This window comes from Lepidochelys kempii, chromosome 12, assembly GCF_965140285.1.
Source record: "Lepidochelys kempii isolate rLepKem1 chromosome 12, rLepKem1.hap1, whole genome shotgun sequence".
Taxonomy (NCBI): Eukaryota; Metazoa; Chordata; order Testudines; family Cheloniidae; genus Lepidochelys; species Lepidochelys kempii.
In genome coordinates, this window is record NC_136391.1 from 23,954,135 (window position 1) to 23,971,970 (window position 17,836).

Here is a 17,836-nt window from a genome sequence, read left to right on the forward strand (position 1 = left end):
AATTTTGCCATCTTTACGTGTTTAAATATAGACAATAAGTAATCACTCAGATGTCAATAATAATCAAGAGTGATACACAATTTGACTGAGCTCCTTGGTTATTAGTGTATTCTATTGCATTCATATTGTGTCTTGTAATAGGAATAAAAGTGTTGGTAAGCAACAAAGGTATCCTAAATAGTCAAAACTATAGGTTTTAGGTTGATGATACAAACCTGAAGTTTGTCCATCCACTAGACATACTAAATACATTCAGAGCTGCTCACTGCTGTTTAGCAGCAGTTTGGAGAATTGGTTTTAGCAAGAATAACGTATATATTCTACTTGTTGTTCAAACATAACATCGTATTTTCTTAGTGACCAAGACCTCTCAAATTCACTCGTAGTGACAAATTTGTTTTAACCCTATTTTTAGGACTTAATTTTAAGTACAAGATGTATTGGTATAAGTGTAGAGTGGGGTAAAATCCAGGCACATATAAAATTTTCTGACAGTATGCTTTTCCTAAAGAGGAAATAGAAAGAAAAATCCACTTAGTATACTTTACCATAAGGAGGCATTGGGATATCTGTTGTTCGTTGAGAATTATTCCTTTAAGAGATATGAAAACAGAATTTCGGTGGAGGATATTAAGTTATTTTCGAAGCTTAGGGAAACTATTCAACTTTTAAAATTTAACGCTTAAAAGTGCATGTAATTCCCATTGTAAGGAAGGTGAATTCTTAAGCAATATCCAAAGCATTTTCTGAATTTTTTTTTTTTAAAGTAGTTCTTGATTTGCTATTTGATCTATAGTATAATTTTTATAAACTGACAATTTGGTAATTTATTTTTTTCAAGTTTCAAATGTTCCTGTTTGTTACAATGCCATTTATTTATTGACTCAGACTAATTGAGCCTGTCCAGTTTGTTTGTTGTATAGTTTACTTTTCTATTGTTAATGTTCACAAATTAAATTGACAATAGTTAAAGGCGTATATAGGTTGGGGATGTCCTTTTCTGCAAGTCTGAGCAGTATATACTAGTAGTCTATAGTAAGCCTAACTTTTGTATGCTGCCCAATGATTTTAGTGAAGGACATCTCATCTGTAAATAACAAATATGAAACTACATCTCTCACTGTGTTTTCTGTTTGTTTTGGAAGACTTATCTACCGCCTGACCTGCCAAGGGATTACAGACCTGTCCATTACTTTCGACCAGTGATAACAGCTAGAAATGAAAACCCCCTTTTACTTCAGGCATTAGTTGAATCAACTGGGAAACTTGAGACTGATGCTCTGCAGCAAAACAGACACACGCTGAATGCGTCTCAAAGGAGGGAATTGCTAGGAGAGACTGCTCTAAAAGGTATGTGACATAGTGTGTGACCATACTTCTCCTTATTTCATTATAATTTAGATTCACTTAACACTGACTAAACTACTAGGTTATCCCCATAATATTTTTAGAACAGGGAACGCTTGTTTACAAACTTTAATATTTACAATCTTGAATATTATATATATATATATATATATATATATTTCTAATTTAATAAAAATAAAACTAAACTCACCCCTTATGTTAGCCAAAATATTGGCCAATATGATCCCTAAATGTCAGTTACTGGGAATACCTACAGGTGTTTTCAGTTCCTCACGCTAATTAAAGGAGAAAAGTGTGTAAAAGTATTTCATTTTTTGCTTCCATGAAGCCTGAATTTATTTTTTTTAATTTTTGCTTGTGGGTTTTTGGTTTGTTTTTTTTATCCTTAGAAATTCAGGTCTTGTGTAGCCTGGAAGATTTTATAGCTCTCTAGTCACTTATGACATTATATGAGTCTAGAGAAAATAGCAAATAAGAGGGAAAGGGGATGTTAGACTTCTTAAAACTTTTTTTTTTTTTTTGGTTAACACCTGTTTAATGTCAACCAGTAAAGGATACTGGAGAAAGGAACAAATTAATTGCCTTTCCGTTCAAGTAATTTGTGAGGCCACAATATCACGCTGCGAGACAGGGTGGATTGATTTAAATCACAGATTTTAATCCGCAAGCAGGTAACCTTTAGTAAAATAATCTAATTTAATCTTGTTTTGCATTTGTATATTTGAGTTATTGTTGCTAAAGAAAGGTTGGTTCTCATTGGTTGGTAACCATTAAAATATGTTGATTTGCAACTAAATATAGCCGTTGTACTAATTTTGGTCCTCCTTTTTGCTAACCAAGATACTCTATATTTATACACATTTATTTAAGCAAGGATATTATTTAACTTACATTTATTCAGATTTTTAATTTTTACATTTGCATTGTTTAGAAAATAGTGAATGATGCATTTTTTTACTTAATTTGTGTCAAGCTCTGTTTGAATAGAAATGTAATTAAAAATGCACAAAACAGGCATTTTTAATTTTATTAGACAAATAAAACTATTGAATGTATGAGATACATAAAAAACAAGTCTTAGTTTATCAAAATGTTTTTCATTTAAAACTGACTTATTAAACAAAGGAAGTATTATATGTAGTTACTGAACTCATTGTTTCTTATCACCATGTCTTTCAAGATTTTAGAACTGATAGGCCTCATTCGCTCACATAGTTTTATTTGTAGATTAAAATTAACAATTTTTCTGCTTTTTTTTTTTTTTATCTCCCATTGGGTTTTTTAACTTTGAGTGAACTAGTCATTGAACTGAATTAGTTGAATAAACTGAGATGAAGAAAACATTTATTTTTTTGAATGCAGAAGAGGCTACTCTTGCCAGAAGCTGATTTTGCACTTGAACAATCTCAGGTTCCAGATGCGTAGCCAGTGACTTCCCACCAATGCAGTGGTTTGACTTTCTTTAAAACTTGGCAGCAAACGTACTGCTTAATATTTGTTATTTAATTTTAAATTATTTTAATAGACTATAATAAGTTTAGGTCTTAACATAGGTTGTCATCATTTCAAATTTAACTTGAAATAGGTTTATTTATTTAAAAAAAAAAACAAACCTGCATTTTATTTAAATAAAAAAATCTGATTTTAATAAAAGCCATCTGATTGTTTTGATTTTTTTCTTTAAATAATAGATTTTTATCCACCCTGCTCTGAGACCCCCCCAGAAGAAGGGGCCCCCGCAAAACCTGGAAAGGTCAGACTTCACATTTCTCAGTAAAAACTAAGGAGGACGGTTCCTTTTTGTCTTTAGCCTTTCAAGCCTTTTCCATACATCATAAATAAGCAAAATATGGCACAAACATAACTTAAAAAAATATCCATTGTAGGTCACCCTTAAATATCTGAGGCAGAAATTAAGATTGTATAATAGCTATAATAATGCTATTTTGTCAGCTTTTAAAACATTCCACATGGCAAAGCTCCATGGCATGGCCTTTAACTTTCTGGCTCATGAGAACTGGAGATACTCTCCGAACTAACAGTACTACTCTTTAATCACCAGGAATAGTTTTTGTTGGGTAATATGAATAATTCCCTCACCCTTGCCCCCGAGGGCTGAGCATGACACTTCTGTAGCATCCCCAGCCCTTCTTCACTTAGGAAGCAAGTGACTGGGACCAGGAGTTGAACTGCACATGGCAGAGTTTGACACTGAGACCACTGAGCTAACCATTATATTTATAACTGAAAACAGCATAATAGATTAATAGCTAAATTATATGTAATAATATTAAAATATATGTACATGTTTATATAATAATAATAAAAAAAGGGTTGTCCAAAACTTTCAAACCACTAATGTAACGACAGTGGAAGCTGTGTTATCCAGCACTTTACCAACTGGAAAGCTCTATAAACTGGCATTTCTGATCTTCATTGAAAGTCTGGTTTATAGTCTGGTTGGTGCGGGGCTGGCAGGCTCCCCACCTGGCTCCACATGGCTCTCTGGAAGCGGTGACATGTCCCTGTTGCACCTAGGTGGAGGAACAGCCAAGAGAGGTTTGGAGTGCGGGAGGGAGTGTGTGTGTGGGATGTCGCTTGGGGTAGGGGGTCGGGGTGCGGGAGGGTTTCGGTTTGCTGGATCCAGGTGGCGCTCACCTCTGGCAGCTCGCTGCGAGTGGTGATATGTCCCTGCTGCTCCTAGGCAGAGATGTGGCTAGGCAGCTCTGCACACTGATTCCACCCTGCCCCAAGTGCTGGTCCCACAGCTCCCATTGGCCGGGAACCATGGCCAATGGGAGTTGCAGGGGCGGCGCCTGCCGGCAGGGGCCCCTCTGCTTAGGATCCAGCACCCCCTCCTGCGCCCCAACTCCCTGCCCTAAGCCCTTTCTGCTTAGGATCCAGCACCCCCTCCTGTGTCCCAACTCCCTGCTCTGAGCCCCCTCCCACACCCAAACTCCCTCACAGAATTCGCGCCCTGCACCCACTCCCATGCCCCAGCCCTGAGCTCCCTCTTAGTTAACCGGAATTTTTGACTGTTTTTGACCTCCCGTTTCCCCAACATGCCAAATAACGAAGCTTTTACTGTATTAGATTGTGAGGTTTTAAAAAAAAATAAATACATAAATGGAGCATATACATATGCTGTACAAAATTTTACATTCCAGATTTCTGTGAAGTCTAGATCTTTACACTATCAAATGTAGACATTCCCTGGTTTATACTACGCCAGTTGATTTGTTTTTCATCATATGTATCTATACATATCTATCAGTACAAAGATCTGGTGGGGCACAATATATATGAATGAGTGTGAGGCACTATCCTGCTCCTTTCATAAAAGATGCATCCACTCAAACAGCAGAGGGCCACTTCTGGTAAAAGAAATCTCCTCTCTGTAAATGACCATTTAAAAATATTTCCTCAGGATTTCTAGCAAAATGGTGACATTTAAAATTAACCATTACTAGAGTGTTGATTTTTTTGATGATTGCTTGGCTATCTGAATGTATGTACATCCTATATTTAGACACATTTTTGTTTTAGATAGGGAAATAATATACATGTAATATGTTTTATTCATGACAGTAGAGATAGTTACAAAGATGTTTTCTTTTCCATTTATCTTCTTATTGCTTTTTTCCATCCTCAGGTCCATCTCCTTCTGTACTGGAGTATCTGTCAGGGAAAGACAAAGAGAGAATAAAAGAAGTAAAACAGGCAGCTGAACAACAAATGAAAACACAAACTTTACCTCAGCAATCCTTGAATATCTCATCCTTCTCATATGGTGTTCATCAGAAGTGGCAAATGGCGTTGGGGGGGCAGTTAGCCACCCCTAGTTCTAGTGACTTCAAACCATTTGCAAAAAATCCAGAAAAACAAAAAAGATATGAAGATTATATAGAGAGTCTTAAACAAGGACAGAAAGGTAACTAGCCAATGGTCATGGAAACTCTTCTGCATTTTTTTTATTTGGAAAAAGTTATTTCTGCAATTTTGATTAAGTGTTTCATTTTAAGCTTCTCATAGGCTTGATTCCAGAATTCCATACATAGCGCTTTTCTCTCTGTTTCCTGAGGGCCTAATCTTGCAAAATTTAGGCACATAAGTAATCCCATTGACTTGAATGGGACTACACATTAATTTAAGTGTTCGTGAGATTGGGAGCTTTGATCATACTCATCTTAGTTTCTCTGATCCCTCATAATGTAGCTCACAACCTCACAGACGAGGGGTTCTCAACCTTTTTCTTTCTGAGCCCCCCCCCGCCCAACATGTTATAAGAACTCCATGGCCTGCCTGTGCCACAACAACTGGTTTTCTGCATGTAAAAGCTGGGGCTGGTGCTAGGGGGTAGGAAGCAGGGCAACTGCCCACTAAGCTACATTGCTCAGGCTTCAGCTTCTGCCTCAGGTGGCGGGGCTCAGAGCTCCGGCCTTCAGCCCCATGCGGTGTGAGGCTTCAGCTCTCTGCCCTGGGTCACAGCAAGTTTAACACTTGCCCTGCTGGACGGACCCCCTGAAACCTGCTTGTGGCCCCCTAGCAGGCCCTGGACTTCTGGTTGAGAACTGCTGTCATGGACCATACTGTGATCTTGCAGTCTTTGTTTTTTTGTTTGTTTGTTTTTTGTTTCCTTCCTGTTTACCTTCCAGCTCCATACCTTTAACCTGCTTTTAATACTCATCTCTCTTTTGTAATGAAGACCGTATGTACTCTGGGTAAAGTGGGACCATAGTAATGTTAATTTAGTCTGTCACCAGGAAGTATCCATTCATTCCCTACCCCCACACAACAGTTTGATGTTCCAGAATACCCACTGATGTAAAATACGACGATTTTCAATAGTTGTTATTTTCAGTGATGGGTATTTTTGCTATGCTCTCCAGGCTGCCTCGCTCCACTCTTCATGTCCAGTTTAGAACCTTCCCCCCTGCTCCCCAACTATGCCAGGGAAATGGGGAGCTCGTAGTTGGCTTTAGCAGTTAATATCCAGGGCTCCCTGTTCTTCAGTGGCTGTGCTGTTCTCCAGGAAAATCAGCTAACCAGCCTGTGCTTCTGGGTTCTCCCCACTTTCTGTCTGCAGACTGGGCTTCAGCTCTGCTGGGCTTCATGGATCAGTGCAGGGAGCAGGTACTGTAATCCAATTGACTTGCATTTGGTAGGAAAAGCTGGATGATGAGAGACAGATCTCAGCAAGACAGGGAAACAGAAAACAAATGTCAGATGCCCTGTTGCACCAAAAGGGCAAATTCTATGGCAAAAATGCTGATTTTTGAGGTATTTTCAAAAAAAGCCATATCCCATATCTACGGAGTCCACTGGGTCTCTTACTAAGACGAAGGAAAGCTCAGAATCAGATGTTGGTCCAATAAAAGATGTTACTTGACCCACCTTGTGTCTCTGAGACAGAGGCATGTTATTACTTCATTTTTTGTTGTTGTTATTGCAGCTGCATTTGGCTGTTCTTCGATGTTGAGCTCTGTCTTTGGGCTTGTAGTTTATCTGCTCAGGACATAGATTGTTGCTTTGTATAAAATGGAACAACTTAAATATATTTAGTAGTAGATCAGGATGAAAACGCAGGAAATCTTGAAATAATGTGGAAGGTCAAAAAAACTCTTTATCAGAAGCTCGGCTTGGTGTTGATTTTGTTCCTGTCTCCTCTAGAAGCAAATATGAACCAAAATTTGTTCCTTGTAAACAGGAAAGGATGAGTGTTTGTTTTTTAAAAAAGCTACTTGGCACATCTGAATTTGCACTTATGAGCATGCACATTTTATGCATCCAAAAAGCCAATTTGAATACTCAAATGCAAATCTAAACTTTACTAGCAGGTTTTCATATTAAGCTTTTTACCTTTACATTTCAAGCATTTTGTTGGAGTTGTGTGTGATGTTTTGTTTTCTATGGAGCATTTAATATTTTGTATATTCCAGTGTGCATTACAGAGCATTGAGTTAGGTGTCAATAGTACAGTAATGGGTTAGGTAAATGAAGTAGCCATTATTCATTTGGCAAAGGTTGTCATTCTGACACTATTTGGGCAATCATCCCTGGCTTCTGAAGAATAGTATATCCAGCAAGACACATGGGGTTACCCCTATTCTTTATTTCTGAAGTCTTCCGCACTTTTATATTCAACTACATATTCATCAGACCCTTGTGGAGATGAGCTTGGCTTCTGGAATTGTTTAAAAGAATCACAAAATGAGTTAAACCAACATACAAGTTAGTGTATTTTATACTTAAAAGTAACTTTTAATGGCTTCTAAGCATTTCTGTCCTTTAACTTACAATAGATACATCAGAGAGTCATACAGATCCGGGTATGACAGAATGGGAGCGAGGAAGGGAACGAGAGGAGTTCTTCCATGCAGCAGTGCTCTACAAATCCTCCAACCCAGTCCTGTCATCAAGGTTTACTCGGGCCAAGCATGAAGATGACACCGACAAAGTGGAAGTTCCTCGAGACCAAGAGGTTCATGCTGTTAATAATCCTGTATTGTGATTACCTGTGTTAACACTAAGTAGCACAATCCAGTGTATTTAAAACATCATGGTAGAATATAAGTGTAATAAAGTTTGTTGCCTTAAGAAACCAAAAGGAAATATACAATACTGCTCGCACAGCAGTAGTTAAGTATTTATCCTTTAAGTTCACTGAATGTTGACACTATTACAATAATAGCAGGCATTTTAAGAAGGTGATTATATTCTGTAGAGTATATAATCAACATCTGAATTTTACAGATGGATATTGATGACAAAGAATCTGCAGTGAAGATGAAGATGTTTGGCAAGCTCACAAGAGATAAGTTTGAGTGGCACCCTGAGAAGCTATTGTGTAAAAGATTTAATGTTCCTGATCCCTACTCTGAGTAAGATGATTAATCAGATATCTTAATGTTTTCAAAATAATGTTTTTAATTGTTCTGAAATGTGTGTTTGTGTAATTTTTGGGGAATATGCTAGCTTGATATCTCTGGAGGCTGAAACCCTCTCTTTGTCTTCAGAATAGATGCAACCCAGATAGACCAGCAGGCAAGCTTCCTTCTGATAACTTGCCAATTTGCTTTTTACTTAAACTGGGAGGATCACCTCTACGCATTGTCTCATTAGAGATACTTTGAATGGAAATAGGTGATCTCTCCCCCCCCCCCCCCCCCCCCCCGAACATGCTCCTTCGTTAGGGTTTGTATGTGTTAATAGCTGCTTCATGGACTCTGCTTGTTTTGTGGATAATCTGAGACTTCATATTCCAGTGTTGTCCATCCATCCCATCATTAAAAACAATGATTGACAAATAATTTCATTTTCCTCTAGTTCATTGATTGTTGGGTTACCCAAAGTGAAACGTGACAAATATTCTGTATTCAACTTCTTAACGCTACCGGAGTCTACCACAACAACTATAACTCAAACAATAAATGAAAAAATGCAACAGAATATCAGTCCTAACAGTAAGTGGGTCAGCATTTTATTAATGTAATCCCAGTAGTTAATGATTTAAAAAACATTGATGTACTTGTCATGGAATGTGAAAATACCAAGATGCAATTTCCTTAAAAATAAAAGGAAACTGTGTGAAAACTCAGAGCTACACAGATAAGGTCAGAGCAATTGAAATCAGTGGAGTTATACTGATTTATAGCACTGAGAATCTGGCCAATAGAGATCTTCTAGTTTAGAGAATTTTTTTTTAAAATATAGGCAGTAATGATAAAGCAAGTATTAGTAAATAATTGACCTGACCATGAAATGCTGTAGTATTTAATATAAAGCTAATTAACCATGATGCTTGGGATCTTGTACCAATTTTTAGAGCCAAAGAAACCATCAAGATGGGATGTATCTGACAAAGAGAAGAAGAAAAAGGATTCTATTAGTGAGTTCATAAGTCTTGCTAGATCAAAAGTTAATATTCAGCAGCAGCAACCAGAATCAGTAATAGAAGAAGATAGAAGCAGAACAAATGAACCCCTTCCCAATAAGGTATAAGATCTCCAAAGGTTTGACGTTTTCAGTAACATTCATGATATTGCACATTGCTCTTCTCCTTGTTGATGGTTTTTTGAAATGCCTTTCCTTGTGCATGGAGAGAGGCAGTAATAGCAACTCATGCTAAGTTAGAAAAGACATGTCTGCACTTGAGGCCAAATTATGCCCTCCACCTGTGGGAAAGAGAGCTGCTTCTTCACAATATGTCTCCTATGGAAGCTCCTCTTCTGGGGCTCTGCAAGCACTGGGTTCCTCAAATGGAGAGGCTGCAGGCCTAGGGCAGATCTAGCTGCTCTGCAGCATCATACATTCACAAATGTACACTGGGGGAACTTCCTGACTTTGGCTCTAACTTACTTAGGTTCCCATTCTGTGAGCTTAAGCTCTCACCCCCATGAAAGATGGGCAGTGGCAGGAGGGGTTCTGGTCACCACAGTTCCTGCGGCAGCATGTTGTCAAGAAGATGTGGAAACCAGGAGGCAGTGTGAAGGCACCAGTTGACTAAGTGGCACTGTGTGGATGTTGGAGTTCCATGGGTTCTTTGGCCTGAATCTCCCTATTGTGTGTGGTGGGAGGACAAACACCAGTTTTGCCCCCTGCTCAAACAGAAAATGGGGAAAAAACTCTGCAACAGTAAACTATTAAATTTCTAGTCTTCTACATGGGGAAACATATTTATACATTGATGGGGAATTTGGGATATTGCCATGAAAGTATTTAGCATTGAAATGCTTTGTACTTTTATTCACATCATTTTGCCCTAGAATTTCCTACCTAAAGCACATAATTTTAATATCCATGGTTCTGTGGTTGTGTGCTGCTGGTGGTACATGAAGAGCTGGCTGATCTCAAGGTGTTGGCAGTCTTTGTTTCAATGAGACAGCTAAAAACAGATCTCATAAGCAAGTTGGTGTACCACAGCAATATGTGATAATAAGTGTGAGGAAAGATGGTGTCCATTCTAGAAGTTGGAGGGGCGGGGGCCCAAACAATGTTGGGGGAGGGAACCCCCAATCCTTGCTTTCTACGGAGAAATGTATAGTTCAGTTGAAGGAAAACACTTGTACTTCTAATTCTTGCTGTTTTACTCAAAAAGCAAAACAGTAATCTGACGTACATGAAACTCTGCAGGCATGTAGATCTTGATATTTTGTTTGCTCTCTATAGCAGATAGTACTCAATGTGATTCTATTGCATGTGGGGACGAATTGTGGAGACCTTCTGTAGCTCCAACCATGAGAAATTACAGGGTTAACAAAAAAGAGCACAAACTGGGTAGTTATCATAAATAACAATTGCCCCTTTTGCATATGCAGTTTTAGCAGATATGCTGGTGGAGGCCATTTGAAAATTTGACCTAACAGTGAAATTTGTTAAGGGCTATCGGTTATTTTAGGTTAGCAGGATAGTTCTTTTGTTTGCATTAACTAACATAGGTTGACTCACACATTTGACATTGATTTTATTGTGTATGGACTTGGGGGTTTGAACAAGAAACATTTAATAAAGGGGTGGGGAGAATTTACTCTTTGGAAAGGGTATGCAAGCCTCTCTCTGGTCCATGTAAGGACTGTGGGGGGAGCTAGCTAGAATGACCGTACGGTCTTTGTAATCCCTAATTGTTCTGCACTGTCTAGAAGTTGGTGCAACTCAGGGTGAGCAAAGGGAAACGTGGGCTTACAGGAATTTGTATGGTTATAGCTCATACATAGGGGACACAAGGATAGCAAGTATAGTCTGGGATTGTGGCTGTAGAGGGGGTGTGATGCCTTCCAGCAGATGGGAGGTTTAATTCCATCTACTACACCCACTGATTTTCTTGCACAAAGTCCACTTTTCTCTGCTTTGTACAGGGACGGATGCATATTATTTTGAGGAAGATGATAGATTTGTTTGTTGTGAACTTAAGCTAAAGAAAAAGTATCTAGAATCTATTGACTTAAAAATAAAAAGTGTTAATATTTTATATTCTTTCAAGTGTGCTGTTCTGACCTGCATGAAAAAGGGGCACAATACAGCATTCTGTATTGGAAAGTGACTTAATTTAGCAGTGTCTGTGCTCTTCTACTGTGCATCAACAGTTGTCAAGTTTATAGACTTCAGATTTACTGTAAAATTTGCTAATTTTAACATCCTCAATGAAAATACCATTAAAGGTGTCACAATATTTTTATCTTAATGGAGAGACACTTCTTTCCTCTGTTAGTGTTTTAAATTTTTTTCCTTATGGGCACTGTTATGCAGGCAGTTAATGAAAGCACTGATCAGAAAGAAGAAGAAGAAAGCAGACCATCTATGGATTTATTTAAAGCCATCTTTGCCAGTTCCTCAGATGAAAAATCATCCTCATCTGAAGAAGATAGTGATGAAGAGGCACATCAGCCACCTTCTTCTGTGCCAAACTCGGAAAGTACAAAGCATGCTAATCTGCCAGATACCTCCTCAGCTGATGTACAAGGTAATAGTTAACAGTTTGTTCAGTTTCATGAAGTTCTAGTAATTTTATAAGAAATTAAAACACTATTAGCCTAGTAGAAAAATGCTTTATACCAGTCTCACACTGGTATAACTACACTGTTTTCTCAGGGGAGTAACACCAGTGTAAAACTGGAGTAATAGAATGCTGAATTAAGTGTTCTCTATTTAAATATTATCTACATAGCCATAGGCCAATGACAGTTTTTACAGATACACTGTCAAATGCATTTGTTTGCTAAACAGAGTGAGGGATGAGGACAGATCCCATATTACTCTGTAAAGAAAGCCCCAAAATTGGGTGATTTTATACACCTATAATAAGGTGTATGATATATGATAAAGTATATCTATTTAATAATGAAATTTTGACCAGACTGGAAATAAGTAGAATTTGCATTTATTTGAAAAAGGAATTTCCATTCTATATTTTGATATTCTCATTTAAAATAATATTGAAATGGATTTTTAAATAGTACAGCAATATAACTGTATCTCACCAGTTCTCACTATCAGTCTACAAAGCAAATAAATTCATGGGACTGGGGGGAAAAGCAGTCTTGTTCTATTATTTACCAAGATTTAAAGCAGAGTATTATAGGGAGTTCTCATACTAGAAAATAAAGTAACACTGTACTAGAATACATTTAATAGTTTACTAGGAAATATTAGTAAGCAAAATAACATTTTATTTTGACAGTTAGGGATGATGTATCTTTAATTTTTAAATTGGCTTTTGTTGGCTTATTTACCAACTAGAAAAAAAGGCAATATGCAGTGGATCTCCCAGTAATTAGTGCCAGTTAATCTAATTTGTGCAGATGGAGTAATAAATTACTAAATAAAATAAACTAACACCCCCCATTCAAACTTAAAGTAGCCTTATTTCATAGTATAAATACCGATTTATATATACTTTTTAATGTGGAATCTTTTCAAACTGCTTGGTCTTAAATCACCTTTTAGGCTATTCCCATATCTTCAACACTGGAATTTTCCTAATTCTTGAAAAATTTGAAGGGTGAATCTGTTTTTTGCCCTTAAGTTATAGATTGTTTTGTTAATATTTATACTTGTGTTGCCTGCAATTTTTAATTTAAAAATCAGTAGCACTGTGATCAAATATTTGGTGATCCCCGCCAGTGCAACCAATCTTTGAAATGCACAGGAAGTGCAAAGGGAAAAGGCATCAACTTCTCCTTGTTGATAAAGATTTTTAAAATTTTAGAAGGTTATGTACAAAAAAAGAAAAGCTTAAGAAATCATACATTTATGTAACTGAAGTCCTTTTTAAAGAAATTGTGTAATTATTGGAAGCGTCTGAGGAGCCTTTTAATAAGAAATAAGGGTTAGAATCACCTTCTGCTTCTGTGAAAAACTAGTAAGTGCAAAATCTAAACAAGAGTGCAAAATTCATTAACTTGTGTTTATTTGATATTTCATTTTTAATGGAATATTTTCTGAGCTGTTTTGAGTATGGGACGTACTTCTTCCTTTTAAGTTAACCTATATGTTTGTTTTTCTAGAATGTATGGCTGTTACAAGTGAACCTGACCTTGTGCCACCTCTTTTGAAGGAGGAGTTGGATAAGGTAGAAGAATTTGGACCGAGGTTGCCTCCAGTTTCATTTTCTAGTAAGTATTGAAGACTTTAAATTTTGTACACTGAAAATGTGTATATATAATGCAGTTATTTTATTCTCCCCATAAACATCTTCAGTTACCTCATTATCTACCTTCAAATCCCCTTCTCAAAACTCCTTTGTCATGATGCCTATGAAAATCTGGGGTGTTGGGACCACTGCCTATCGTGCTAACCAATATTGTCTTATTATTTCCTGGTAGTTCCTGGTCTCTCTGCCTTCATCTGTTGTCTCTTGTCTTTTATGTTTAGAGCCCTGCAAATCCGTGGATATCTGCTTTATGTCCGTGGATATCGGATGCAGATATCTGCGGACCATTTTTGCAGATCGCGGATCAGATGCAGACATAGGTGCTGGTACTAGGGGTGCTGTTGCACGCCCTGACTTGAAGTGGTTTCCATTATATACAGGGTTTACAGTTCGGTTCAATGGCTCTCAGTACCCACCCCATTAAAAATTGTTCCAGCACGCCTGGATGCGGATACAAATTTTGTATCCATGCAGGGTTCTAAATATAGGCTCTTAAAGGTGGGGAAGCAGCTGTCTGCAGCTCATACCCTATGAAGCTGCTTCTCCACCTTCCAGATCCTATATCCCGCCCCACACCCAGTTACTTGCTTTGCAGAAGCAGCTGCCTTCCTCTCCAACTGACCTGACGCAGCAATATGAAGTTGGGAGAGGTTTCCTAAATATCTTCATTGCTTAAACCATAGCAATAGGAGCATGGGGAATTTTGCTGCCTGTCTTGATCTAACACCTCCCCTTTCTCTATATACGGGGGAGAAAGGAATATAGGCTGCTTCCCTTCCCCACCTTCCAGATCCTATATTCCCTCTCCTCAGTATACAGAGAAAGGGGAGGTGATAGATCAGAAGCAGCTGTCTGCAGCTCACTGCCAATGAGGATCTGGAAGGCGGGGAAACAGCCTCAGAGGCTGTGAGCTGCAGACAGATGCTTCCCCACCTTTGAGAGCCTATATACCAGGGGTTGGCAACCTTCGGCACATGGCCCATCAGGGTAATCTGCTGGCAGGCTGCGAGACATTTAGTTTACGTTGACAGTCCGCAGGCACAGCAACCTGCGGCCCGTCGCTTCCCGCAGCTCCCATTGGCTGGGAACAGCGAACCGCAGCCACTGGGAGCTGCGGAGGGCCATGCCTGCAGACAGTCAATGTAAACAAAATGTCTCGCAGCCAGCGATTACTCTGATGGGCCACATGCTGAAGGTTGCCAACCCCTGCTATATAGTGTACACACGCACTCACACAGACGCTCCTCCTGAGAGGCACTGTGAGATAACATGCTGCTGTAGGTGCGATGCGGGTCAGATACAAGTTGATTCTTGTGGATGTGGATCCAAAATTTTTGTATCCGGGCAGGGCTCTACTTATATTTAGATTGTAAGCCTCTCAGGGCAGGGACCATTTTTCTGTTCCGTGTTTGTACAGTGGCTAGAACAATGAGGTCCTGGTCTTATGACTAGGGTTCCTAGGTGCTACAGTAATGTAGATGAGGATAATTTCATTTTTTTTAAACTGTTTGTATTTCAGAGGGCAATTTATTGACTGGTATTTGATCTGAAATTAGGTACTATACAGAGATAGATATACAAGTGAATGTTACACCGGCTTAAAGCCTAGAGTTGTTAAGCAGCTGTCCCCATGCAAGTAGACGGTATTTTTGGTACAGAGATATTATGGGTCAATAAGTGTGTGTGTATTAGTGTAGATATACACATACATACATTTAATCTGGCTGTAAGTTTGTGTTCAAGTCACTAAAATTCAGAACTCGTGTAGTTATTGTCTTTTCTCTACCCAGAATCAGACCTTACGGATCTTTGAGTAGGAGAATGTATGCTGCTGCTATTACCTGTTGAATGTTGAACAGACAGGGTTTTTGTTGTTTTAATCCTGTTTAATTAACCACATTCAACAGATTTAGAGTGAATAACAAGTCATTGTTACTTCATCTGTGGAAACTTTGCGCACAGGTTAAAGATATTCTATGTTGTCTTATGTCATATAATTTCAATTCACATCCAGGTCCCTTTCTTGGAAACTATAAGAGCACTGGGCTCCTTCATTCTTCCCTCTTGCCCTACCTACACCTGTGTACGTTAAAGTGATATTGTCAAGAGCTTTGATCCTACATTGGGATCCACTAGCACAGACTTTTGTGCCTGTGAAGATTCCCACTGATTTAATTGGGGCTCTGCACAGACTCAAGAGTCAATGCTAATAGATCCTGATGCAAAATCGGGGCCAAGGTTGGCATGTTTGGTTTTTTTATATCTGATTGCAAAGGTATGTCTATAGAGTAGAGAAGTTAAAATGAATTGGAATTGGGAGTCCCAAATCCCTTATGCAGCTTTGGAAATCTCAGCCCAAATATTAGGGAATTTACATTTTTGTGTAGTTTAATATTGTGTTTGTCTTTTACTTGGTAATGCGTTTATTTCTCTGTATTTGATTTTTGCTTTAGAGACTACTCAGGAGCATGAGCCAGTATCACTAGCAAGTTCTGTTGAAGCCAATCAGAAAGAGAAACCTAAAAAGAACAAAGAAAAACACAAAGTTAAGAGAGAGCACAAACACAAAAAGGAAAAGGTGACCAAGTTAAATAAATTGGTTCTTTCTTTCTTTGGATTGATTTCCTCAGTCAAATGAACACTACCATGATATATATGCTGGATTATGGAAAGGAGAAATAGAATTGGGCTGCATAGACACCTTCCCTTAGATTCTGTTAGCACTTCTAGCTTAGAACAGAAGACGCATTGGCTGAACAGGGTGCTGCTTGTTCTTTATGTGCTTAGGGACCAAACACATAGTTTGCTTAGATACTGCATAATGCTGTAGAAAACTTGATAGATTATAATAATAAAATTTCTAAATATATGTTTAATTTATTTGGTCCTTGCCTCCTAGAGACCTTGGCTTGTATTATTTAAAGTTTACACAACTGAAGATGTGCGAGTACTGTTGTTACTGCTCTGCTCCAGTTAACTTTGGAATTTATACTGAAATATGTTTCCTGTGATCCCAGTTGCTCTTTTTTAGTGAACTTCTGTTTTAATTTGACCAACTTTTTTAAAATTTAAAAAAAAAATACATGAATAGCAAACTCACCTATTTCTTTTTTTAACAGAAAAAGAAACGTAAGAAGCACAGGCACAAAGGCAAACACAAGAATAAAAAATCAGAGAAAAACAGTAACTCAGACACCGTTGATAGCAGTGACAGCCTTAGTGACATAGAGGAGATCATAGATTTGTCATCCCAGGAACTTCTAAGAAGGTAAACAGATAATTTACCGAAATCCTTGTAAATCTGGCAGCAGTAATGGGCCAGATCCTCGCCAGTGTAACTTGGTGTAATTCTGCTGAAGTCAGTGGAACTATGTCCATTTAAACCAGCTATGGATCTGGCACAATATGTTTGTGCCTAGAATATAGCTCATTTTGATAACTTATCCTAGGCTTTTGGATCTAGATGTGCCAGATAAGAACTAGTTTTAAGATAAACTGTTCCAGGGAAAAGAGCGTTGAGCAGCTAACTCTGCAAGCATTAGATAAATGAAAATTAATTTGGGGGAGATCTTTGTGTCATCGTAAATTACTATAAATGGGAATAAATACTGAATAGGTAAGAGAAATGCAAGTGGTGAGAAATGTTGCTACTACATTTTTTTTCAGAAGATGTAGTTAAGGTTAAAAAAATTTATCCCTCTCCTGGTAACTATGGAGTATTACCTGATAGATTTTTAGTATCCAAAATAAATGCTGTAATCTGGCTAAAATCCTTCATAGTTGAATGACCCGGCTCCAGCAGACCCAGGGTGTTGGACTTATTTTGGTTCACAGTCAGGGCTTGTCAATATCACACCCTTCTCTGCTTGCTGGTTCTGTTCTTGTGAGCTGGCAAGTTACTGAAGTTTAAGAGCATTCTCTGCTTGAATACAAAGTTACTCTAAGTCAGTACCCTACTGGCTCACAAATATGGAGCAGGCAGGCAGAACTGAGTAGAAAATGAGAAACTGCTTGAATCAAGTGTGCATTTGTTCAGCAAGCTGAAGTGAAGTTGGTAGGTCTAATTTTAGACAACGTGCTCTTAAATATTTTATAAACCATCGACTTGAACGAACCAGTATTAAGACCATGGACAGTAGAGAGAACACTGTGACTTCATTCTGCTTTCAAAATGTGTTCCATGCACTTCTAAAAAAACCAACCAAATTAAACATAAGTAACTTCAGCTCCATAATGCTCTGGGTGGAGAAATCACTGCATCACACTCCAGTTAACCCCTCTGGCTGATTGAAGGAGTGGCCTTGCCACATGTTCTGCAGA

At 38.2% G+C, this 17,836-nt stretch overlaps 1 protein-coding gene across 1 annotated transcript in view; it reads left to right on the forward strand.

Moving 5' to 3' along the window:
• GPATCH1 (G-patch domain containing 1) overlaps positions 1–17,836 on the forward strand; it is a 29,417-nt gene that overhangs the window by 9,886 nt on the left and 1,695 nt on the right. Inside the window, exons 10-19 of the mRNA XM_073307869.2 lie at positions 1,146–1,350; positions 5,021–5,299; positions 7,671–7,849; positions 8,122–8,249; positions 8,695–8,831; positions 9,194–9,363; positions 11,614–11,827; positions 13,371–13,478; positions 15,970–16,094; positions 16,636–16,784. Of these exons, the coding sequence (XP_073163970.1) occupies positions 1,146–1,350; positions 5,021–5,299; positions 7,671–7,849; positions 8,122–8,249; positions 8,695–8,831; positions 9,194–9,363; positions 11,614–11,827; positions 13,371–13,478; positions 15,970–16,094; positions 16,636–16,784 (1,694 nt within the window). The remainder of the gene's footprint in view (positions 1–1,145; positions 1,351–5,020; positions 5,300–7,670; positions 7,850–8,121; positions 8,250–8,694; positions 8,832–9,193; positions 9,364–11,613; positions 11,828–13,370; positions 13,479–15,969; positions 16,095–16,635; positions 16,785–17,836) is intronic.